This window comes from Trachypithecus francoisi, unplaced genomic scaffold (genome assembly GCF_009764315.1).
Source record: "Trachypithecus francoisi isolate TF-2019V2 unplaced genomic scaffold, Tfra_2.0 Lachesis_group17, whole genome shotgun sequence".
NCBI classification, from domain to species: domain Eukaryota; kingdom Metazoa; phylum Chordata; class Mammalia; order Primates; family Cercopithecidae; genus Trachypithecus; species Trachypithecus francoisi.
In genome coordinates this window covers 53,114,002-53,139,536 of record NW_022681462.1, presented here as the reverse complement: position 1 = coordinate 53,139,536, position 25,535 = coordinate 53,114,002, and the positions used below count along the sequence as shown (strand labels likewise).

The 25,535-nt window shown below is 37.6% G+C and overlaps 1 protein-coding gene across 4 annotated transcripts in view; it reads left to right on the top strand.

Moving 5' to 3' along the window:
* ACYP2 (acylphosphatase 2) overlaps positions 1–25,535 on the top strand; it is a 205,053-nt gene that overhangs the window by 105,957 nt on the left and 73,561 nt on the right. Inside the window, exon 4 of one of the 4 annotated variants that reach the window (XM_033175711.1) lies at positions 397–432. The exons of the other annotated variants lie outside the window; for them this stretch is intronic. Within the exon in view, the coding sequence (XP_033031602.1) occupies positions 397–432 (36 nt within the window). The remainder of the gene's footprint in view (positions 1–396; positions 433–25,535) is intronic. 4 annotated transcript variants of the gene reach the window in all.

The following is a 25,535-nucleotide window of genomic DNA, read 5'->3' as shown; positions in this document are numbered from 1 at the left end:
CTTTTTTTTTTTTTTGGCAAGCTCCGCTTTTAAAACTGTTTATTTTTACAGATGTATTTCATCAGTTCTTAAGAATGAAGCTAGGAATGTTTGCTGGCTTCTCAGTTAGTACCACCCAGAAACTGAAAAAAAATCTGTTTTCTTAAAATACGACCCTGGAGGGAGGTAGAGAAACCTTTCATTTTTGTGAACTATTAGATTTAAAAATATATATATTTAAATAATGCATTTTTAATATTGCTGTTTAATGTACTGCTTATCTTAATTCCATATTGCCTTCTGACTCTTGGTTGTTATACTTACTATTTTGTAGTTAATAATTTTAATGGAAAGGGGATAAAAGTTCATGTTTTATTTTCTCTGGAAAATCTGAATATACTATTCTTACCATTTTAGAATTGTTTCTTATCATTCAGAGAGCCTCCTCCAGAGGTAAGTCTCTAAGAATCTTGACACTTAATAACCAATTGTGACTCTTTGATCAATCAACAAGTACACTTCTTAGAAGGTATGTCTTATATAATTAAAATAACAATATTAAGACATTGTTTGGATGCATTTTCTTTGGACCAGACTAGAATAAGCTAAGTGAGAGAATGACCTGGAATGGTTCATTCCTTCATTGGGCAAACATTTATTAAGCATCTCAGTTGTAACCGGTGTTGGCACCGTCCTATCTCTTCAGAAACTGACAGTTCAGTTTGAGACAAAAAAAGGAAAGCTTTTACAATGCAGTATAGAGACTTTTAAAAAAGGGGTTCCTTTTCCTGATTGCATCCCACCATTTCTGGCCATCTTGAGTCTATTCCTGCCACATTGAGCTTTGAAGCTGGGCAATAAAGCAGAAGCGAGGATGCAAAAAACTTACTCTGCAATCAAGAATTAAAATTTAAATAAAGGCCAGCACAGTGGCTCACACCTGTAATTCCAGCACTTGGGGAGGCTGAGGCTGGAGGGTCACTTGACTCCAGGAGTTTGAGACCAGCCTGGCCAACATGGCGAAACCACGTCTCTACTAAAAATACAAAATATAAGTGGGTGTGGTGTCTGGTGCCTGTAATCCCAGATACTCGGGAGGCTGAGGCAGGAGAATTGCTTGAACCTGGGAGGCAGAGGTTGCAGTAAGCCGAGATTGTGCCCCTGTACTCCAGCCTGGGTGACAGAGAGACTCTGTCTCAAAAAAAAAAAAAAAAAAAAAAATTAACAGAGAACCATGGTACTACATTCCTTGTCTCTTAAATCCTTGATAAAACTAATGTATATCATAAAGCAGAGTACCCCAAGTTGAGAAATGTATCTCATCCTCTTTTAGAAAAATAAAATTCCTGGACTTCCAGTGTAGACTGAAATTGCTTTTATTATGTTACTTATATGACTTATATTGTTTATTACTTTACTTAATATATACAAACATAATTTTTGTGCTTATAACTATACAAAGAAAACTAAAATAATAAATATAAACAGGATGACAAAACCATTGTAATTCAAACGAACAGTGCTATAATTCACTTCCAGTATGTTTTAGTGGGATGAGTGACTCTGCTTTGCTGAAATAGTTGTTGATTTAGGGGATTATAGTAGAAAGATGTTGCCACAAGTCCAGTTGGATGGTTCATCTGTTTCTGTATTTGAATTTTGATAATACATATCTAACAAATATCTATTTGCATAAGTATTTTAAGTACCTGTGAGTATTGTTTATTCAAAATAATATTAATAATTTTCAGTCTCTAATTGGAAATTAGGCTCATTAAGTCCTTTTTTTAGTGAAACTCTGCCAGTGAGCAGTCTTGGAATAGCAGGTTAAAGATGTATCACTTGGTAACTCTTTAAAGCTCCATTGCTTGAAGGTAAAGTTAGCCTAATTGACATCTTCATTAAATAGGCATCTGACGCAATTGCTGCTAGGCTCAGGAATAGAAAAATTCTTTTTTTGCATACTTATGACCATACTTCTTTCCAATAAATTGATATGAGTTGGTACAGGCAAAGATGGCACTCGTCCCTTTCACTTCTCTGCTTATTTGGACCACAGGGCCTTCCTTCTGGTTATACAGATTTCCCTGAAGTCAACTGATGTAAACTCAGTTGTACATACAAACTACTGCACAAAAATCTCATGAAGTATGCAGTTGCATGGGGTCATCTGAAAGACGCAGACTGTCTTTACATTTCTTTTTATCAATTATCATAAAAATTAAAACATGTTTTTTAAAACATCAAGAATTTGAAGACCTTTAATAATAGATTCATAAATTTTTGTTTAAGAAATACTGTTATAGAGTTTCCTGATGGCAAAAAATAAATACATACTTTGGGCTCCAAAACCAGATTTCAATGTATTTAAACATGCAAATAGTTTTTCAATTCTAAAGATACTTAAAGTATAGCATTACAGTGATATTTAAAGTATAGCATTACAATGATATTTAACTTATATGAAATATGCATTATATGTAAGTTTGCTATGTGTTTTATTTGAAGAGAAAAACCTAACTGCTGTTAGCTCTTACTTTGCTAATCCCATCTACTTGGCATCCTAATCTACTTAGTTTGATTTAAAGTATGATTGGGAAGTTCAGCTTTGGTGTCTTTTATATCCAGTCCTGGCTGTGGTTAGTGTTGTCAGTTCTGTGTTTGAGCATATTATTTTTATTTTATTTTACTTTGGAAACTATGATGTTCAAATCTTCGTGTATTACTGGTTATATTTAATTTTAATATTTCAATATTATAAGAAGTAATTTATTTACCAAACTCTAGACTCACCAGTGTTTCAAATATCTAAATGATGTCTACCATTTATTGGTCTATGTATTGCATTATAGTGCAACTTTAAGGCTCATTATTTCATCTCTAATTGACCAGCAGGGTAAGACATAATCAGTGCTTGAAAGTGCAAATAGAGCAAACTTGTATGTTTCATGATGCCAAGAACTCTGCTTTCTTTCTCTCTCTCTCTCTCTTTTTTTTTTTCTGACTTATTTCTAGCTAATTTATTTGGGGCAGGATTTCAACCAGGGGCTGATTGTAAGCTCCACTCACTGCCTGCCATAGTGCTTGGCACATAGTTAGGTGTTCACTGTAGATGAATGAAGGGATAAACAAATGAAGAATGAATGAATTTGGTATACTAGTACTGGTGATGGCGTGGTAGTGTTAGTTTTTTAGCAGAGGCAAATTTTGGATTTTTTAAAATCTGAAGCTGGAGACTTTTATCTCAGTGATCTTCATATGGCCCAAGCTTTTATTTATTTTTGGGGATGCAAAATCCTTCAGAAAATTTGCTAATTTCATTGCTAATACACATAGGGTGAGCATGATCTTTGGATAATCAAGTGGATGGATTGCCTTTCACACTATAGAAAAGAATTGTCATAGATTACATATCAAATTACACATAAAATTTCTGCTTTTCAATTTTAATTTGAGTTCACCTGTCATCCTGGGACCTCAGCTGTAATCTCCTTTTCCCTGCATGGCTGACTGAGAATGCATTTCCTTGTGCTTTACTAGGACTGGAAAAACCCAGTTATGATCATCTTAGGTAGTGGTCTGTCTTCCAGGCTTTATGATCTGCTTGCCAGCTCTCAGCATCAAAACAGGAGTTACCATATCCAACGAATACAAAGAAAATGGCTGAATTTCTGACACATAGCTTATTGAATGTGACCCAGGCAGCAAAGATGTGGTACAGAGGAGCTAATATGCATTCCTCATTAGTCACCTCACCCATGTGGTCAGCAGATTCCTTTTCTAAAGTAGCGTATAATCTGCAGCCGCACAGTAGCCAAACACAGTTGATAAATTACGTTTATTTCATTTTGACAAGAAGAGTAAATATATTCTTGTATAAAAATATTCAAAAAGCTTATGTAAAGAAGTAAATGTAAATCACCTGTAATCTCACCATCTAGAAATAAACTCATTTAAATAGAAGCTGCCACTTATTTTTATTTTTATTTTTTTTAAACGTCATGGCTGTTTTTTCTGCAACTTTTAGGTTCAGGGGATACATGTACAGATTTGTTACATGGGTAAATTGCATGTCACAGTTGTTTGGTGTAAGCATTATTTCGTTGCTCAACTAATGAGCCTAGTACCTGATAGTTTTTCAATGGTCATCCTCCTCCCACCCTCCACCCTCAAGTGGTCGCCAGTGTCTGTCGTTCCCTTCTTTGTGTCCATGTATACTCAATGTTTAGCTCCCATTTTTAAGAGAGAACATGTAGTATTTGGTTTTCTGTTTCTGCATTAATTCGCTTAGGACAATGGCCTCCAGTTCTATCTATGTTGCTGCAAAGGACATTATTTCATTCTTTTTGTGGCTGTGTAGTATTCCATGGTGTATATCTACCACATTTTCTTTATCCATTCCACCATTAATGGGCATCTAGATTCCATGTCTTTGCTCTTGTGGATAGTACTGTGATAAACATATACGTGCATGTGTCTTTATGGTAGAATGATTTATATTCCTTTGGGTATATACCCAGTAATGAGATTTCTGGGTCAAATGGTAGTTCTGTTTTAAGTTCTTTGAGAAATCTTCAAACTGCTTTCTAATTTATTCCCACCAGCAGTGTATAAGCATTCCCTTTTCTCTGCAACCTCTTCAGCATCTGTTATTTTTTGACTTTTTAATAGTAGCCATTCTGACTGGTATGAGGTGGTATCTCGTTGTGGTTTTGATATGCATTTCTCTAATGATTAGTGATGTTGAGCATTTTTTTTTCATGTGCTGTTGGTTCGGTGTATGTGTTTATCTGAGAAGTATCTGTTCATGTTCTTTGCCCCCCTCCACACCCCCTACTTTTTTTTGAGACAGGATCTTACTCTATTGCCCAGGCAGGCTGGAGTGCAGTGGCATGAACACTGATCACTATAGCTTCAACTTCCTGGGCTCAAGTGATCCTCCTGCCTCAGCCTCCCAAGTAGCTGAGACCACAGGTTCATGCCACCACACCTGGTTTTTTTTTTTTTTTATTTTTTTGTAGAGACAGGATCTCCCTGGTCTTGAACTCCTGGGTTCAAGCAGTTCTACCACCTCAGCCTCCTGAAGTGCTGGGATTACAGGCATGAGCACCCATGCCTAGCCATCTTTGCCCATTTTTTAATCGGGTTGTTTTGTTTTTGCTTGTTAATTTGTTTAAGTTCCTTATAGATTCTAGATATTAGAACTTTGTTGGATGCATAGTTTGCAAATATTTTCTTCCATTCCATAGGTTGTCTGTTTGCTGATAGTTTCTTTTGCTGTGCAGAAGCTCCTTAATTTAATTAGGCCCTACTTGTCAATTTTTGTTGCAATTGTTTTGGAGTCTTGTCATGAAATCTTTGCTAGGGCCTATGTCTAGAATCTCATTTCCTAGGTTTTCTTCTAGGGTTTTTATGGTTTTCGGTTTTAGGTTTAAGTCTTTAATCCACCTTGCATTGATTTTTGTATGTGGTGAAAGAAAGGAGTCCAGTTTCAATCTTCTGCATACAGCTAGCCAGTTATCTCAGCACCACTTACTGAATACAGGGAGTCCTTTTCCCATTGCTTATTACTGTCAACTTTGTCAAACATGAGATGGCTGAAGGTGTGTGGCTTTGTTTCTGGATTCTTTAGTCTGTTTCATTGGTCTATGTATCTGTTTTTGTACCAGTATAGTACAGTTTTGGTTACTGAAGCCTTGTAGTGTAGCTTGAAGTCAGGTAGTGTGATGTCTCTGGATTTGTTTTTTCTGTTTTTGTTGTTTGCTTAGGATTGTTTTGGCTATTCCAACTCTTTTTGGTTCCATATGAATTTTAGAAGAGTTTTTTCTAATTCTGTGAAAAATGTCATTGGTAGTTTGATAGGAATGGCATCAAATCTGCAAATTGCTTTGGACAGTATGGCCGTCTTAACAATATTGATTTTTCCTATCTATGAGCATGGAATGTTTTTCCATTTGTTTGTATCATATCTGATGTTTTTTCAACAGTGTTTTGTAATTCTTGTTGTAGAGATCTTTCACCTTTCTGGTTAGCTGTATTCCTAGGTATTTTATTCTTTTTGTGGCTACTATGAATGGAATTGTATTTTTGGTTTGGCTCTCAGCTTGGATGTTATTAATGCATAGAAATGCTACTGATTTTTATATATTGATTTTGTATCCTGAAACTTTGAAGTTGTTTATCAGATCTAGGAACCTTTGGGCAGAGACTATGGGGTTTTCTAGGTATAGAATTACATTGTCTGCTAAGAGAGAAAGTTTGACTTCTCTCCTCCTGTTTGGAATCCTTTTGTTTCTTTTTCTTGCCTAATTGCTCTGGCTAGGACTTCTAGTACTATGTTGAATAGGAATGGTGAGAGAGAGCATCCTTCTCTTGTGCCAGTTTTCAAGGGGACTGCTTCCAGCTTTTGCCTATTGAGTATGATGTTGGCTGTGGGTTTGTTATAGATGGCTCTTATTATTTTGAAGTATGTTCCTTTGATGCCTAATTTGTTGAGTGTCTTGGCTATTTTATCATAAGACCTTAAAAATACATTTCATTTATCACCCAAGTAGTACATATTTACTTTTAGAAAAATCAGAAGATATAGATTAAATCAAAAGAAAAATACCTATTATGATACCATCTTGTAGATAACTGCTATTGTGGTTTGGGCATATATTCTTCCAGACTTGTAACTGCGCAATAAATTGTGTAAATTTATAACAAGGTGTATAATTTCTTGTAAAACTGGAAGCATACTGTGCATAGTTAGGTGTAATCGTTTTTCTGACTCTATTTTCATGTCAGTAAATATATTCCCTGTAATCATTACTAATGGCTGCAAGATATTCCATTGTATTTATATATAAAATAAATAAATGTATTTAATAAAGCTTATGCTGATGAAAATTAGGTCATTTAAAAATTGTCTTTATATGGAGTTTGTGCCAAAAAACACAAACATTATACATTTATGTTTCACATTTCTGTGAGTCCAATCTGTCAGTCTTGTTATGATTTCTGTATTTGGGATCAGGCTTAGGAATTCCTCCCTGATACAAATATTTTTAAATTATTCAGCTCTGTTTTCATCTGTTTTTAACACTAAAGACTTTAGCCAATGTAGAATTTTTCTTATGTGTATGAGCCAGGAATCTAACTTTAATTTTTTCTGAAAAACTTTGTTAAATAATTCATTCCCCTGCTAATTTAAGATGCTGGTTTTGTCATAAACAATAATCCATATAAATAATTGGGTCTGTCCCTAAACTTTTAAATTTAATTCTATGATCTATTTCTGTGCCAGAATTATACTGTTTTGATTATTGAGGGTTTATAATATGCTTCAGTTGATGTCTGGTTGAGCAAAACCCCTCTTTTTCTCAGTTTTTTGGCTAGTCTAATAGCCAATCATCTTCCAGATATGTCTGAGAATAATTTGTCAAATTGTAGAAATTTTTGCAACTTGACATTTTATTGGAATTATGTTAAATGTGAAGATTAATTTAGGGAGAGTGACATATTTATAATATTTTCCCATCAAATAATATAAAATATGTCTCTATTGATTAACTCTTCTCTTTAGCTCCTAATCACATTTTTATTTTTATTTTTTTTTTGAGACAGAGTATCACTATGTCACCTAGGCTGACACAGTGGCGCAGTCTCAGCTCACTGCAACCTCGGCCTCCTGGGTTCAAGCGATTTTCGTGGCTCAGTCTCCTGAGTAGCTGGGACTACATATGCACGCCACCACACCTGGCTAATTTTTGTATTTTTGGTAGAGATGGGGTTTCACCATGTTGGCCAGGGTAGTCTCAAACTCTTGGCCTCAAGTGATCCACCCGCCTTGGCCTTCCAAAGTGCTGGGATTACAAGCGGGAGCTACTGCACTGAGGCCTAATCACAGTTTTAGCTTGTCATATAGCTACTGCATATTCTTGTTAAGTTTATTTTAAAATATCTTATTCTTTGTTTCTATTTTAAGTGGAAGCTCTTTCTCACTTGCTCTGATGATTACTAGTACAAATATATGTGAATCTGATTACATTTATTTCATATCATACTTTTAAATCATTTATTTGTTCTAATATATATTTATTTTATTTCCTTGGGTTTTCCAGAGACAATCATTCCATTGTTTAAATCTCATTTTCCTTTCTTGACCCATTGCATAGATTCAAACCTAGTCTAGAAAAGTGCTGAAAAACTGTAGTGCTATCAGGGCTTCCTTTGCTTATTCCCAACTTCAGAGAGGCTTTAAGTCGTCACTGTCCAATAGAACTTTCTGTAATTACAGGAGTATTCTCCCAATGCCTAATACTTGTGGCCACTAAGCACTTGAACTGTGGCGGATGGTACTGAAAAAATTACTTTATTCAATTTTAAGTAAAATAATATATTGGACAGCACAGCTCTGGGTTTTTTGTTTGTTTGTTTGTTTGGAGACAGGGTCTTCCTCTGTCACCCAGGCTGGAGTGCAGTGGTGCAATCACAGTTCACTGTGGCCTCCACCTCCTGGGCTCAAGCAGCTCTCCTACCTTAGCCTCCCAAGTAGCTAGGACCACAGGTGCACACCACCATCCCTGGCTAATTTTTTTGTATTTTTTTGGTATAGATGGGGTTTCACTGTGTTGCCCAGGCTGGTCTTGAATTCCTGAGCTCAGGTGATCCCCCTGCCTTGGCTTCCCAAAGTGCTGAGGTTACAGGTGTGAGCCTGTATACCTGGCCAGGTTTTCATTATTAATTATATTATTTATTTCAGATGAATCTTTAACATGATAAAGTCAGCCTGGGGAAAAGATCATGGGTTGAAAAAATTTAAGAGTATTATGTAGATAATTGTCAAACACATGCATTTAGCAGAATGTGAAAGGGAGTAGGGACTAGCATGATAACTGGAGTGAGATGAGGGTTGAAAGAAAGTTTGTTTTTTGTCCACGTTGTTAAGATTAAGTATGGCTCCACATCCACATCTTTATTTATCCTCCCCAAATATACCTTCTCGCTGTATTACCTTCTGGTAATATTGCTACCATTATGCTACTCCAAAACCTTGTTATCACTTTTTGAATTCTCTTTCTCCCTTGTCCCCTAATGATGCAAACTCTCCCTCATTCTACCCCATTCCCACAACCTATATCTCACCCAGTTTTCAAGTTCCTTCACAAGTGTACCTCCTGTATGAAAAAACTTGTTCTTCATCTCCTCCATGAAAAGTAGTCTTGTTCTTCATTAAAGGTAGAATTAATTTGTGTCCTTTTTATACCACTGAGTCCTGCACATTGTCATCTTGCCATTTGTTAACATATCTATGAGATTGTACACTCTGAGGATCTCATCCTTGACTCCTTGACTGACCTTTCTAAATATGCTGGTGTGCTGCATATATATTGCATATCTGTGCTCAGTAAATATTTCTTACATGAATCACAATTCAACTTGTATTAATCATTTATGTCTTGTATTCAATTGACAACTTCTGGAGAGCAGGGATCATACGTATTTATTTTTGTATCTTCTGTGTTATGGCATGATACTATACATTGAACAGTTGTTTGGTTAATTATTTTAAAATTTTTATTCATAAAAATCATGTTAAGATGTTTTAGGATTGCATTTTGCTTCATTTGGTGGAAATCCAATTAAAGTAACGTAACCAAACAGGAAGGTTTTTGTGTTTATTTTTTCACTTTCAAATAACAAGAAGCCTAGAGATAGTCTAGAGGTGGTATAGTGGTACTAGGTTCTCATCAGTGTCCCCAGTTTTTCTGTCCTTAACATGTAGCTTTTGTCCTTGAGATCACATGAGGCTTTTCCACCTCCAGGCATCCATATTTATGTTGTTTCTGTCCCTTTCTATTAGGAAAACAGTAGCTTTTCTGGAGGTCTCTGCAAATACACTTCTGCTCTTATCTCTTTAGTCAGAACTAGGGTCAAATGGGCATCTTCCAGGGAGTTTTGAAAGGTATTTTTAACTGGGTACTTTCCATCCACGTTAAATTGGGATTTTTTTTTTTTTTGTAAGGAAGAAAGAAAAAAATAAATCTTGGATGGGAAACCTAGAGTATATATCTTGGATATGGAATTTATACTCAAAGTCATTAGGATCTACAATCACGTGATATGGTACATGTGAAAATTTCAACAAATCAAGACAACTTTGTAATAAATTCCATATGCACAGCTGGACAGTAAGTGCTATCAAAGATTAAAGGTAGATGAGCTCCCTGGAAGATGGAGTTGACTAGAAAATCTTCAATGTAAGAGGTGGGACTTCAGCAGACCCTTAAGAGATAGGTCAAATATTAAACAGAGGCATTGAGTGCTTGTTTTGCCAGTGAGAAACAACATGCTTAAGCCATGTTTTTGAATCATTAGACCAGCTTAGCAAGAATTAATGCACTCATGTTATAGGGCAATAGAAAATAAGGTTGGAAAATAAGTTGAGACAACATAATGGAGGTCTTTGAATGCCACCATGAAGAGTTTGGGTTTGAGGTTGTTCAAGTCAGCAAATCTATTGCAGGTTTCTGAAAAGAGGAATAATATGAGGGAGTAGAATAGAAATAATATATATTACAGTTTAAAAGAATCATTCACAGATTAGTTCATTAGAATTAATTAATCACTAATGTTATATCTCCTACCCAGTAGTTAAGCTCATAGCACTTTTATTTATTTATTTATTTTTGAGATGGAGTCTTGCTTTATTGCCCAGGCTGGAGTGCAGTGAGGCAATCTTGGCTCACTGCAACCTCCGCCTACTGGGTTAAGAGATTCTCCTGCCTCAGCCTCCCAAGTAGCTGGGATTACAGGTGCATGCCACCACACCAAGCTAATTTGTATGTGTGTGTGTGTATATATGTATGCATATATATATGTGTGTGTGTGTGTATATGTATGTGTATATATATGTATGTGTGTGTGTGTATGTGTATTTTTTTTTTTTTTTTTTAGTAGAGATAGGTTTTTGCCATGTTGGGCAGGCTAGTCTCAAACTCCTGTCCTCAGGTGCTCCACTCGTCTCAGCCTCCCAAAGTGCTGGGATTACAGGCGTGAGCCACCATGCCTGGCCAAGTTCATAACACTTTTGACCAAAGCAGTTGATCCTAATGGGTCCAATACCTAAAACAGATATTTGATATTGTCACATTTGAGGCCCTGAGTTATAGAATAGTGAAGCTCTAGAAATAAAATTTTCTGTTAAATTTATTTTTTATATTACCAAGGAATTCTTTGCTTCTGTTATCATTACAACATATTTTAAATATTGTGTCAGCATATTTTATCATATTAATACACAACTGTAATCTTTCTTAATTAAAACTTGCACTGAATAATTTATAAAATGATTAAAAACACTTGTGTGCTTTTGACTAAATGTGCTTTGTTGTCTGTTATTTTCTCAACCTAGAATGTTAAGTTTATTGAAAAATACTAAATTTCAATGCACTTATGTTGACTGAATGTTTTATTTTCCTTTTTAAATCAATCTTAATAATTTTGTAGTTTCTTTTAAGTGAGGTGTGCTAGAGCATTTCCCAGATACAATTATGAATTTTTTTAAATGACAGATATTTATTCAAATGTAAATCTCATAAAATAGTAAAGATTTTTGTATTCTATTTTAATAATAATATCAATTATTTCTGATGGTTTGACATAGTTTGAGTAGAGAGACAGTCCGATTCAATTGAAACACATAAAATATGCTTGAAGTAATTTCCTACATAGTTATAAATGAATATCTGAAGCCTAAGTTACCTCATTTAGTATATGGAATATCAGAAATTTTCATTTCAGAACATCAAAATTAGTGCCTTGTGTCTTTAGACTCTCCTCCTTAATTACCGTAAGATCTTCCTTTTCAGGGTCTCATTAATATGAATTTGACTCTATGTAAAAATGCAGTTGTAGAAATAATTTATTGCAGTTTCTCCTAATCAGTTAAAATTTTAGTATTCATTGTTGGGTACTTTTTGATGATTGTTCAGCCCTGTCCCACTGATGCTGGGTTTGGCCATAGGACTTGCTTTGGTCAATGGAATGAATGCTAGTGATGTGACATAAAGCCTTAAATATGCTTGCATGGTTTGGCTTCGGTTTTTTTCACTGGTCATTTGTTATGAGAAGAGCTTTCCTTGGGCAGCTGCTGCCCCTTCACCTTGGGTTCCAGAATTAGCATAGGTGAAGCAAACCTGAGCCCAACCCATAGCCTGAACCAAGCCACCCAACCAAGCCCAGCCTAGATCAGTCAAACTGCAGTCAACATACAGACTTGTGGGCATGAAAATAAGTGTTTGTTATTGTAAGTCACTGAATTTGAGATGCTTTATTATGTAGGATTATTGTCACAATAGCTGACTGATATGACCATTGCTATTTCAAAAAGCACATCTATATATTTTCATTAAGAAAAAGCAAAATTATAGATGGCTAACCTATCAATTCTCTATTAATAGAAAAATAATAACACTTTAAACACTAATTATAAAACACCAATTATTTGAGAGTTTTTCTGGGCTAGTGGCCATTACAAATTTTATTGAATAAATTTTATTTATTTTTTGAGACAGAGTCTCTCTCTGTTGCCCAGGCTGGAGTGCAGGGGCACAATCTTGGCTCATAGCAACCTCTGCTTCCCAGGTTCAAGTGATTCTCCTGCCTCAGCCTCCTGAGTAGGTGGGATTACAGGTGTGTACCATCACACCTGACTAATTTTTGTATTTTTTATTAAAGACAAGGTTTTCACCATGTTGGCCAGGCTGGTCTAGAACTCCTGACCTCAGATGATCCACTGGACTCCGCCTCTCACAGTGCTGGGATTACAGACATGAGCCACCGCATCCCGCTGGAATAAAATTTTGAAATGGAACTTGAGGAATAAGTTGTTGAAGTACTTATTATTAGTTTTAAAATAAACCTGGCTGGTACTACAGGTAATCACAAAATAGACATAGGAACCATGGCTAGCATTTGTTAAGGGCCTGGCCACACATGTGTTTGGCATTCTTCTCTTGTCTTTTCCTCACAGCAAATCTGTCCAATCTGTCAGGCAGTCAACACATATTTATTGAGCCCTTACCATATGCCAGGTATTGCAAAGTATGTATTACCCTATTTTTGTTGCATGAAGAAACTGAGGCTCAGAAAAGTTAAATGATTAGTTGAAGCCTCACAGCTAGGAAGGGGCTTGAGTTTTAGGATTTGAGCCAAGTCTATCTGATTCCAAAAATCATGCTCTTATCATCATTGTGTTATTTGTGTTTGGGTGGAACTAGAAGAAAAATAGACTTACAAGCTGGGCGTGGTGACTCATGCCTGAAATCCCAGCACTTTGGGAGGCTGAGGCAGGTGGATCACTTGAGACCAGGAGTTCAAGAGCAGCCTGGTCAACATAGCAAAACCCCGTCTCTACTAAAAATACAAAAATCAGCCAGTTGTGATGGCACATGCCTGTAATCCCAGCTACTCATGAGGCTGACGCATGAGCATTGCTTCAACCCGGGAGGCGAAGGTTGCAGTGAGCCAAGATTGGGCCACTGCACTGCAGCCTGGGTGACAGAGCAAGACTCTGTCTCAAAAAAAAAAAAAAAAAAAAAAATTACAAACTGATTTACCTAACATTTGTTGGTGTGCTATCTCTAGTGATTTGCTACATAACGCAGATGTCACCCGGAATCACTTTACCATTCAGTTGGTACTGGTAAATACCAATTTACCATTCAGAAATGTACATATAAATTAGCTCAGACCCAAACTGCTGTTTGATAGCATGTGAACGTCTGAAGCTGTCCATACAATTTCTACTAATTCCAAGGCCTTACAGTCATGTGGTCCCCTTCACGTGTCCTTGGAGGCCACCTTGATTTGCCATGTCAGTCTGAATGTAAAGCTCCACCCTTTCCAGTTTCTACCAGACATACCTTTACCAAGCATTTTCTGAGTTTCGGTGAGGACCTCCATGCAAAACACGAGATCTTCTACTATACTTTCCCTCTCAGTGTTGCCCCTTGATTGCAACACCCTGCCCCTTTTCATATTCTTTACTCTCTATTTTGCAGAATAGCTTTTCCCTTCTATTGAAGCCTTGATAGCCCAGACACCCAACAACTTTGGGAGTCATGCCTCTACCCTCAAGCTGGAGTGTTAGTGAGTGCCTTCCTTGACTGTCTCATTACAAAGCAAAAATAGTGAGATTCTCGGGAAACAGCATCAGTTGGAATTAGTCTCATCAGTCAGACAGCCCCCATTTAGCTCAATTTTAATTTTTAAAATGGAATTTCATTGAATTTTCAACATTGACAATTTTGTTCAACTAACCTTAAATGGTGAGAACCGAAAGCATCTAATATAAGAGCTACTCTTTTCTTCTTAGATTAGAAATAAGATATTTGACTTTACATAACTAAGAAAAAGTCTATCTTTATAATTTTAGTTACTTCCTACCTCTTTCCAAAAATGCAACTTATAAAAACTACAGAATAAATCTGGATATAAGCTTTTTCTGTAGTTTTTCCCAGACCACTTTTCCTATTAGCTATTCAGAGTGAATTTTAGGAGCTTGAAAACTTGATATGTTTATGAGCCCAGAATTTAGACACTGGTATAAATTTAAATAGTCTGAAGCACTTGATTCTACAACACTGTGTTGGAAATGGTTGATGAACTGATTTCCACTTCTGGATAAGCCAGACTACTCTCTTATCTTGCAAATTTGCCACTAAAATCTTAATTCCTGTCAGAATTATTTTCCGCAGGAGAAATCTGAATAGAATTGACCAAAAGAACTTTAGTTCGCACTCATTTCTACCATAATTTTAATTAGTTCATCTTTAATTTAGGAAACAATTTTTCTAGCAATTTGGCAGACATTAGTTTCTTGCCAGATACTACCTTATTAATGCTTTTTGTGGGAAACTGATCTTTAATATTCCATGAGTATAGTAACACTGTGTTTTCAATGTAACAAACATTGTTTTATTTATTAAATAAAACATTTATTTTGGGGGTATATTCATACCTTATTAAAGAGAATGAGTGAAAGATGAGGCAGACCCTGAATGTGAGATGCATTTGAAATTGCGGTGTCTCAAGATTCTGTAATGGAACACTGGGGTTAAACTTCCAACTACTGTTAGTCCAGTCTTATTACTAAGATTGTATAAAGAGCATTTTATTTTTGTGTGACCTAGACCAAATTATTTTGATGTGGGATTTTTCTTCTCGGTCACTTTGCAAGTTCCCGGCCAGCAGGGCCCCACCCAGGCCTCACTCAGCCACACTGGCGTGCTCCAGTTTCCCTGTGGTATAGCTTGTACCTGTGTTCAGCAGTTCCCGAACTCTTGTCCTGCACACAAGAAGAATGAGGATGTGCTAAACATTGAAGGGTGAGGAAGGCAGAGAAGAATTTCACTGAATGATGAAACAGTTTTCAGTGGAGAAGGGACGCAGGGGTGGTCCCCCTACCCAAAGGTGGGAATGTCCCCTGTGCAGCTGGGCATGGGGCCTTTTATGGATTCAGAACGGGGAGTGCATGCTGATTGGTTTGTGAGTACGCAAAAAAGGTTAAAGCAAAGACACCACTCAAAGGTGGGCATGACGGTGTGGAAAACCAATTAGGAAAGGGTAGGTATATATAAAACAGGAGAAGGGTCGGGATCAATCAAAGGAAAGCATGCTGAACTGGAAGACAAGTTCTTAATCCAGTCTGAGGATTTCGCTTGTAGCTTGGCTTTCAGGCTTTAAACTGTCTTCGCCTTGGAGGTGGGGTTTCACTGTGTACTGGCCCCTATCTGCCTAGGCATTTGGCTGCCTCCTTTCTCTATCAATTTGACCTTCCTAAACTTCTCATTCATTATCTGTTAAATGAGGATTATGTCTGCCTTTCCTACCTTAAAACATTGTTGTAAGGTTTAGATGAAAGCAATATATGTGAAAGTACTTTGTAATGTACAGTACCTACAGACATTAGTGATTATGTTTGTGGAGCAAAAAAAGTAGACAAGAGGGAAGAAGGGAAAGCAAGGTTGCTCTTATATTCATTCCAGCGGTATGGCTGGAAATGAATAATCTTCAAATCCTGAACAGTTGCAAGATAGGGAAAGGATTACCATCCTGGGGGCACAGCAATGACAGGGCCCTTTAACTGGCCACAGTGAATGCCAATTCCAACCACTTCAGGTAATACTGGAATGTCTACAGTGTGCTGAATGCCATGTTAGTTACTAGGGATACACATCATGACAAGAAACAGTCCTTTGTCCTCAAGAAATTCTCAGTCTTACTGTGGACAACACAGCTGTGTGTCTCTAGCAGGGGTGAGCCAGGATACGGCAGGCTGGGTGGAGCATGGTTGGAGCAGAGAAGGAGCTGGTTATTGTGACTGGGTCTGGCATGTTTTTTCCATCATTAAATGGAGTAATTTAAAAATAATACACCATATTTATATTTTAAAATCCCAGAGAAAAACTACAAGGGTGTTTTAAAGTTTGGTTAATTACAAAATCCTATAACACTTTTCTTTCTTTTAATACATGGGGAGTGACAGCATCAGCATGATCTTCTTTACAGTTTTATCATGTTTTGGGATTTTAATATGCTTGTTTTAGGTTTCAAGGACATTATTGTCACAATGAAGTTCTACTCTGATGCTTGACGGTGTTCTAGTTGTGTAACACTAACTCTTTGGATGTCATTTTTAACTTCGTCTTTTGTATTCAAGAGTTGAATTGCTAGTGATCTTTATTTTGGTAGTTTTTAAAGGAAATAAGTATATAATATATTATCCATACTAAATGAGAGGACCCATTGACAAAGATTACTCCCAATTAATGGTAATCATTTTGGGGTCTGGAATACCTTAAGTATTTTTTTTTATTTGTTTCCTAGACAAATAATAAGCTTTTACTTTCTGAATATACAGCAACAGGGAGGGAGGGGAGACATTCCAGAAGATTCCAAGTAATATAAGGTGCTAAGCTAGGATTAATAACTCATTGCAGAAAATTCAGAAGATGATGGTGTAATCTGGTACTGAATTAAATTCTCTACGATGTTTAATGCTTTTACTCTAGTAGATTTGCTAGTTTGGTGCCTACCTTAACAAGTATTTAGATTAAATATGGGAAAGTTTGTGAGAAAATGAAGTCTTGTATAAACATGCTGGTCCTAATTGTTTGCCTTTACTGCAGAAATCCCAGACTGGCACCAGTGTGGCCCAAGTTCTCACTGTGTTACTATAAATTTACATGATGTAGTGGATGTTTTGAGAGGTGGAGGCAATCCCATATTCAAAATCATAAACAAAAAAAATTAAATACCCAAGCAAGTAAAAATGGACTGTCCTGGATAAGTCTGGACCCATCTTTCAAATATATTGAGCATCTGGAATTTTTATGTGCATTTTGAGCCCGCAGTTTCCTCTAACAGACAGTCCATTGTTATTACTGGCTGTAGGCAGTCCTGAAAGGGCAGAGTCAGGAAAGACAAAGAATTTACAGTACAGAACTTTCAATAATGTGTTGATGTCAGGAAAAGAGTTGAGCCATTTCTGATAAGAAAGAAGTGTTAATGTTAAGCAGCTGTGAATGTATTTTCTGTGATCTGCTCCTGCAGAGTAACAGCAGGATAATTCATAGGCTTGGGTCGCAAGATGAATTTGCGTAATCAATCCTTAAGTGAAACCAAAGAGAGGAGAATTCTGGAAGATGTGACAGAGGTCAGCCCTGGGAATGAAACATGGAGTCTTTTCCAATTTGATGTTCTTGTCCCAGGTTTAGATTTGGCAGCGGCTACCTCCCTCCTTTAAGTCCCCAGCACCAATCCCCTTAGAGCAAATCAACATTTTTCAGTAACTATGACAGCACAGTATCAAAATGATTTCTAAATTAGAGTTTGAGAAATGATTTTGAAAGTTATATAGCATTCCTAGTACTCAGGCCAGCTCTTCGTAGTAACACACTCATTTTGATTCTTAAAGAAATGTGATGTATTTTTCCTAAATAGATTTAAAATTTTAATCAACACATTTGGCTGGTATAATGAACAACTGCCTGAGTCTATGGAATTGGGTGAGAACTTGTTATTCTGGTGAGGGTGCATATATTCTGAAGATGTATCTGCAAGCCATTGGGTACACACACTGAATGTGACTTAAATTTGGAAGTTGACTGCTTCAGGTTTCCAAATTGGGCTATCAGTATCAGGATATATGTAGTTTTAAATCCAGTCTTAGTACCTGTGTATGTTTAGAATATCTTTTTTCAAAGAGTGAGTAATAAGTTTCTATTTTTTCCAAAAGCAGCTTAACTAAGTATCAGGTGTTCAGGGACCAGATTCTTATTCAAGTCTTATTTCTAAGAGTTTGAAGTCAATAACTTATTTTCTCTGTCCCTCATCTCTTTTATTCCACTTATAAAATATGCACACTAGGCCGGGCACAGTGGCTCACGCATGTATCCCAGCATTTTGGGAGGCCAAGGCAGGTGGATCACGAGGTCAGGAGATGAAGACCATCCTGGCCAACATGGTGAAACCCCCTCTGTACTAAAAATTATCTGGTTGATGGTGGTGCGCGCCTGTAGTCCCAGCTACTCAGGAGGCTGAGGCAGGGGAATCGCTTGAACGCGGGGGCCCGAGATTGCATCACTGCACTCCAGCCTGGCAACAGAGCAAGACTCCGTCTCAAAACAAAAACAAGAACAAAAAAAAGCACACTAATTCTGGCTCTCCTGCTTTTGAAGGTATCACACATATAATACTCTTTGTGATAAAGCCTTAAAGTATCAGAGTGGTAATACCTTGAGACTTTATTAATCCAAAGTAAGTTGTGGTATTTTAAGGCTTTATCAATCCAAAGTATTGTTACAGATCCAAATAGTGGTACATACATTCCATAGAATAAGAACTGAATCATGTAAATCAATGCTACATCATTTGAAGTCTTGCAGGAATGGACCAAGCCAGTACTCAAAGCTACCACCATTTTGGCTTGATTTTACATAACTTTCAAATCATCTTCTAAGAAAGCTAAACCCCAGCTGCTCTTCAAGACAAGCCATGATGACAGAGTAGCTATAAAAGTAGTGTCTCATAGATAGACAGAAGTATGAACAGGTTCAGGCTGGTTGAATGATAGCCCTTTTCTCTTTGAAAGGAAATGGAAGGAATGTAGCTATATTTGCAGGTAATGAATTTCAATCCCTTATTACTTTCTTTGGGAAAGTGATCACATTTACTATAAACTGCATTAGGAAGGAGGACTTTACATTTAAGTATGGAAGTGGATCAGAAATTAGTAGACATACAGGATCAGGCAGATCTTTTTCATCGAGCAAAGGTCTAAAGATAGTAAGGCAGCCTACAATTCTGTAAGTGGATATATAGGAACCGTAACAATAACAGCAATGGCTAATATTTATTGAGTGCTCACTATTTATTAGATACAATATTATGTATCATCTGTAGATTATTCATGTGTGAGGCAGGTAGTGTCTTTATTCCCATTTTGGAGCTGAAGAAATCAAAGTATATAATAGTTAAGAAACTTACTTAAGGTCATACAGATCTGTGCTATCTTTCAGATTCAGGGAACTTGACTTCAGAAACCATACTCTTTTTTTTTTTTTTGAGACGGAGTCTCGCTCTGTCACCCGGGCTGGAGTGCAGAGGCCGGATCTCAGCTCACTGCAAGCTCCGCCTCCCGGGTTTATGCCATTCTCCTGCCTCAGCCTCCCGAGTAGCTGGGACTACAGGCGCCCGCCACCTCGCCCGGCTAGTTTTTTGTATTTTTTAGTAGAGACGGGGTTTCACAGTGTTAGCCAGGATGGTCTCGATCTCCTGACCTCGTGATCCGCCCATCTCAGCCTCCCAAAGTGCTGGGATTACAGGCTTGAGCCACCGCGCCCGGCCTAGAAACCATACTCTTAACCAGGATGCCAGACCACCTCCTGTGAATTTGAAACCACCTCCTATGAATTGATGAATTAATAATTCATCAGTTGGTGTTAATGGAAGTGGTGGAATATATCCCTGAAGCCAAGGTCTAAATTGTTTAGGAAGTGACCCAAATACTGAGATAATCATAACAAAAAAAGCAAGAGAGAAGGGGAAAGAAAGAAAGAGGAGAGAAAAGAAGAAAAAAAAGGAAGGGAGGGAGAGAAAGAAAAAGTCCATTCCAACAGGCACTGGGTATTGGATATTATGAGAGTCTCCCATAAAGTATTAGGGGCCCATAACCAGGAGACGGAGACTTCACAGTAAGGAACCCAGCCAGTAGAAACTGGGATACAGGGCAAGGAAACTTTCCAGTAACAGTGGACTGGAATAAAATCAGAGCAAAATCAGAGATGAAATAATTCAAGGTAGAGGCAGCATTTCTTGACAAAAGATTTCTTACGTTATCTCCCCTACTGAGGGCTGAAGTTGGCCCAAATCAGATGCATAGCTATAAGTCAGGGTTAATTTAATAGATTTAGCTCAGAGGCAAAGAGAAGCAAGGGCACCGAGCCAGGTAGGCCATTACAAAATGGCCCAACTGGGTTAGAGTTCCAGGCAAGAGACTTACTTTATTAACTTTACTAACATTATTTCTCCATTGTGGCAGCCCCTGCTTCTGTGGGATATGGCATCATGTAGCAGTGACATTAGATACCCAAGACTGTGGAGCAGGGAGATGAAGTTTCATACCATAATTACAAAATTTAATAGCACCCTTTCACATATTTTATGGCCCAATCTATGTTGTTATTCTTTTATTATTTTTTAAAAAACATAATATCTTATGTAATATACTGATTGCCCAGTTCATGAAGCCATTTGGGAGATTACTAGGAGGAATAATTTGATATGAAATTATTATTTAATCATATCACTTGTTCTGACTTATACTAACTTTTGCAGAATGTATATTATTTGGAGAGCCTTGTTTGATATCCTTAACAGATAAACATTCTAGATAGTACTTTTAGCAGAGTAGTTTGAATAGTTTTCATTTGCTAGTTCTGTCTTCTTTTTTCTGTGAAAGAGAAAAACAAAAACATTTTGTTTTCTTTCATGTAGTGTTTATCCAATTGCCTCCATATTTTATAACAACACCAAAGACTACAGTTTTTCTGTTCTGTTTAAAGCTCCTAGTTTCTTAGAACTAGTTGTAAATAGTGTTAAAAGTCTCCCAAACAGTTTTTTAAGAACCCAATTTAGTTTCATTTGTACCAAGAAGCTGTTTTCTAGATGACTAACATCATATAGGGTTGTTTCCATCAAAAGTATTAGTCTGGCATTTGTCATGTTCTGTCCACTAAATAGCTTTGTTATTGTTGAGGTCTAAGCTCTGATTTTTTCTTACCCGAATTCCTACCTTAGGGGTCTAGGGAGTCATGTCCTACAAACCATAAATTCTCGTGAGATGGGTTTTATTTGACCCTATATTTTGTGACTTACTTTTCAGTCTGACTCTGGCATAACATTATGAGACAAGGAAAAAATATTTAACCCCAAAATATATTTCCTTGTCATACCTTGAAATTGCCCTGCAAAGTCTCTTGTGGGAAAAATCCACATTCTATAGAGAATCCCCTTCCCCTTTTGTTTTCCTTCCTTTCTTTCCAGATACAGGAGTTAATCAACTAAGTGCCAGGCACCCTTTTAAGTCCCATAAGAAACAATTTACAACCCCCACTCTCTCTGAAGTCTGCTATTGTGAGAGCTTCCTCTGCACAATAAAAGTTGGTCTCTACAATCCTTTACCTGTTTTTGTTTTGTTTTGTTTTGTTTTGATTTTTTGAGATGGAGTTTCGCCCTTGTTGCCTAGGCTGGAGTGCAATGGCGTGATCTCGACTCACCACAACCTCTGCCTCCCGGGTTCAAGCAATTCTCCTGCCTCAGCCGCCCGAGTAGCTGGGATTCCAGGCATGCGCCACCATGCCCGGCTAATTTTGTATTTTTAGTAGAGATGGGGTTTCTCCATATTGGTCAGGCTGGTCTCGAACTCCCACCTCAGGTGATTTGCCCGCCTGGGCCTCCCAAAGTGCTGGGATTACAGGCATAAGCCACTGAGCCTGGCCCAATCTTTTATCTTTAACCTGAACTTTCTTTTCTGTCAATCCAGATCTTTAGACAAACTCGACCAATTGTCAACCAGAAGATGTTGAAATTTATTTAAAGCCTGGAAGGCCCCTGCTTTGAGTTGTCCCACCTTTCAGAATCAAACCAGTGTATTTCCTTTTTTTTTTTTTTTTTGGAGGCAAAGTCTTGCTCTTGTCCCCCAGGCTGGAGTGCAATGGCACAATCCCGGCTCACTGCAGCTTCCACCTCCCAGGTTCAAATGATTCTTTTGCCTCAGCCTCCTGAGTAGCTGGGATTACAAGCGCCTGCCACCACGCCTGGCTAATTTTTGTATTTTTAATAGAGATGGGGTTTCACCATGCTGGCCAGGCTGGTCTCAAAGTCCTGACCTCAGGTGATCTGCCCGCCTTGGCCTCCCAAAGTGCTGGGATTATAGGCATGAGTCACTGTGCCCGGCCAAACCAATGTATTTCTTAAATGTATTTGATTAATGTCTCATGCCTTCCTAAAATACATGACAATAAGCTGTACCCCGACCACCTTGGGCAGATGTTCTTAGGACCTCCTGAGGGCTGTGTCACAGGCTGTGGTCACTCATGTTTGGCTCAGACTAAATCTCTTAAAATATTTTATAGAGTTTGACTCTTCATCAATATTACGAAATGTGTCTGACATATATATGCAAAAGAGAAATACTACGATATAGCATGCATCCAAGAAATGCAGTATCTTTCTGTTACGTAAATTATGTAAATTGATGTAATTCATGTGCATCTCTGAGTCTCATCTCACATCAGAGAGGCAGCCTGAGATGAAGAACGAGCACGGGCTCAGGTTAGGACCTGGTAAAAGCATCACCACTGAAGGAGCAGAGACCTCAGGCAGGTTGTTTCACTTCTCTGAGTTGGTTTCCTCTTGTATCAGTTGGGAGTGATACCGAATTTGTATCATCCTTATGAAAAAACAAATGTATATAAAGTTGCAAATACAGGTTTTCAACAAAAGTTAACAGCTATCACTCATTGGCATCTGGACTTTAAGATGATTCCACTCAAGAGAGCGACATAACTTTAAGAAAATGCTTTTGATATAAGAGTCCATTTCCTGCCTCTTGGGCATGCTACCACAGCCTGATGCTCCATTAGCTGTTGCTCTCTGCAGTTAATGATTTAGCTTGGAGTGTATCTGGCGCTGTACTAAGTGATCTACATATGTTATTTCATTTAATAACAGTAATCCTTTCAGGAATTTTTGGTTTCTGACTTTCTACCACGAGTTTGACCTATGTACATTTTCTTTTAGACTATGTATTCTATTGACTTTTGTCTGCCTTATTCTAGCCATTGCTTTGCATGAATTATGGCACTTTATGCTATCAAACCATATTAGTTAGGAGGCTGTCGGATGCAAATAACAGAGAACCAGACTTGATCTGTCGAAAAATAAAGGAAATTTTTTTTTTCATATACACAGCTGGATAATTCTTCACTGGGTTCTCTCTCTGTGATTGTTTTCACTCTGTCTTCCTCCGTGGTTCTGCTCATTGTATGAGAAATGGCTTCAGCAGTTCCTGACATGACATCTTTATACTACACTCTCCAGAGGAAATGGAGAGTTTGTTTTCCCAGGAAGAAGCTCTTGGCTTTCTTCGACAGGACCAGTGTAGGCCTTGTGCTACCTCTGACACCATCACTTAGACCAGGGGGTTGGGGTCATTGACTGGCTTACCCCTGCCCTTCCCTGAGTCAATCAATGGGCAAGAGGAATGGTGTTACATTGCTTAGTTCAGACCTATACCCGAGGTTGTAGTCCATGTCACCCAAATCACATGGGCATTGTGGAGCAGGAGGTGAAATGGGTACAGGAAGGCTCTCTTGCCCCCAGTGTCAAAGGGAATGGGTATTAGTCCATTTTCACACTGTTATAAAGAACTATTTGAGACTGGGTAATTTATAAAGTAAAGAGGTTTAATTGACTCACAGTTCTGCATGGCTGGGGAGGCCTCAAGAAACTTCCAATCATGGCAGAAGGCAAAGGGAAAGCAAAGCACATCTTAACATGGCAGCAAGAGAGAGAGAGCAAAGGGGGAAGTGCCACACTTTTAAACCATCAGATCTGGTGCGAACTCATTCACTATCACAGGAACAGCAAGGGGGAAATCTGTCCCCAAGATGCGGTCACCTCCCATCAGGCCCCTCCCCTGACATGTCGAGATTACAATTTGAGATGAGATTTCGGTGGGGACACAGAGCCAAGCTGTATCAGAATGCTTACAACATTTCACTTTTAATTATGATATGTTGCTAGAGGGTTTCTTTAAATTTTTTTTTTTTTATCAGTTTAAGGAAGTCATCTTCACAATTAAGTTTTTCTTTTTAATCATGAATGGAAGTTGACTTTCATCAAATGTTTTTTTCTAAATCTGTTGAGATGATCATGCGGATTTTTTTCTTTATCAATGTGATAAGTTACAGTCATTTTTAAAAACAACTTTAGCTATAATGGCATATGATAAACTGTACATATTTGAAGTATATAGTTTGATAGCTTTTGAAATATGTATATACCTGTGAAACTCTTACCATAATCAAAATAATGAACATATTTATCATTCCCTTCCAAACGTTTTTTTTTTGAGCCTGTGGCCCAGGCTGGAGTGGCTCACTGCAACCTCTACTCCCCTGGGCTCATGTGATTCTCCAGTTTTAGCCTCCTATGTAGCTGGGACTACAGGCATGAGCCACCACACCTGGCTAACCTGGCTAATTTTTATGTTTTTTGTAGAAATGGGGTTTCACCATTTGCTCAGGCTGGTCTTGAACTTCTGACATCAAAGTGATCTGCCCACCTTGGTCTCCAAAGTGCTGGGATTACAGGCGTGAGCCAAGATGCCTGACCCCAAACATTTTCTTATCCCTCCTGTAATCCCTGTCTCCAGCCCCTTCCCTCCTACCCTTTCTCCACACCTGATCTACTTTCTGTCACTACAGATTAGTTGCATTACTAATTGAAGTTTTGAATATTAAATTAACTTTCCATTTCTGAAATAAACCAGTTTGATCATTATGTATTAGCTCTCTCTCTTACATATAAGGGAACTTCAAAAAGGTCATGGGAAAATGGAATTAAAAGATACAAATAAAAAATATAAACTTTATTTTTCATCATAAGCTCCATCAAGTTTAAGACACTTTACAAGTGATGGTATCAGCCATTTAGTCCATCCCTGAAGAACTGAGGGTCCTGGGATTTAATCATGTCAATGCTGTCTTTTTTATATTAGTAACTGAAGAAAGTGGATGCCCTTTAATGATTTATTAAGATTAGGGAAAAAAAGCAGTGAGAAGGAGCCAAATCAGGTCTGTAGGTGGATGTCTAAAGATTTTCCTATTGAAACTCTGACAAAATTGTCCTTGTTTGATGATAGGAATAAGAGGAGTATTCATGGTGGAGAACGACCCCCTGTTGAAGCTTTCCTGGGCATTTTTCTGCTAAAGCTTTGGCTT